At 75.5% G+C, this 269-nt stretch overlaps 1 protein-coding gene across 1 annotated transcript; it reads right to left on the bottom strand.

The window, feature by feature from the left end:
* Window positions 1-12: 12 nt before the first annotated feature.
* On the bottom strand, window positions 13-258 carry LOC120497310 (homeobox protein engrailed-1-like; the record flags this gene model as incomplete). The annotated part of the gene is made up of 1 exon (XM_039698586.1): window positions 13-258. A coding segment is annotated over one exon (246 nt), but the record flags the coding sequence as incomplete, so codon positions are not given.
* Window positions 259-269: the final 11 nt, after the last annotated feature.

The following is a 269-nucleotide window of genomic DNA, read 5'->3' on the forward strand; positions in this document are numbered from 1 at the left end:
CGGCGGCGGCGCGGAGCCGTCGGGACGGCAGTTCGAGTCCGGGCACAGGAGGGCGGGCGGGTTGGGCGGCCGGGCCAGCAGCGGGTTGACGTTTTCTCTACCTGAGCTCTGCCCCCGATCTCCGTCCCGCTCCCGGCTGCCTCCGCCGCCGGCCGGCGCGGGCGGCTCCTTCTTGCAGCCGAAGTCCGGCCTCAGGATGTTGTCGATGAAAAAGTTGGTGGTGCGGTGGGGCGGCGGCGGCGGGGGCGGCGGCGGTGGCGGCGGGTGGC

The sequence above is a fragment of the Passer montanus genome, unplaced genomic scaffold (assembly GCF_014805655.1).
Source record: "Passer montanus isolate IOZ18808 unplaced genomic scaffold, ASM1480565v1 scaffold12793, whole genome shotgun sequence".
NCBI lineage: Eukaryota > Metazoa > Chordata > Aves > Passeriformes > Passeridae > Passer > Passer montanus.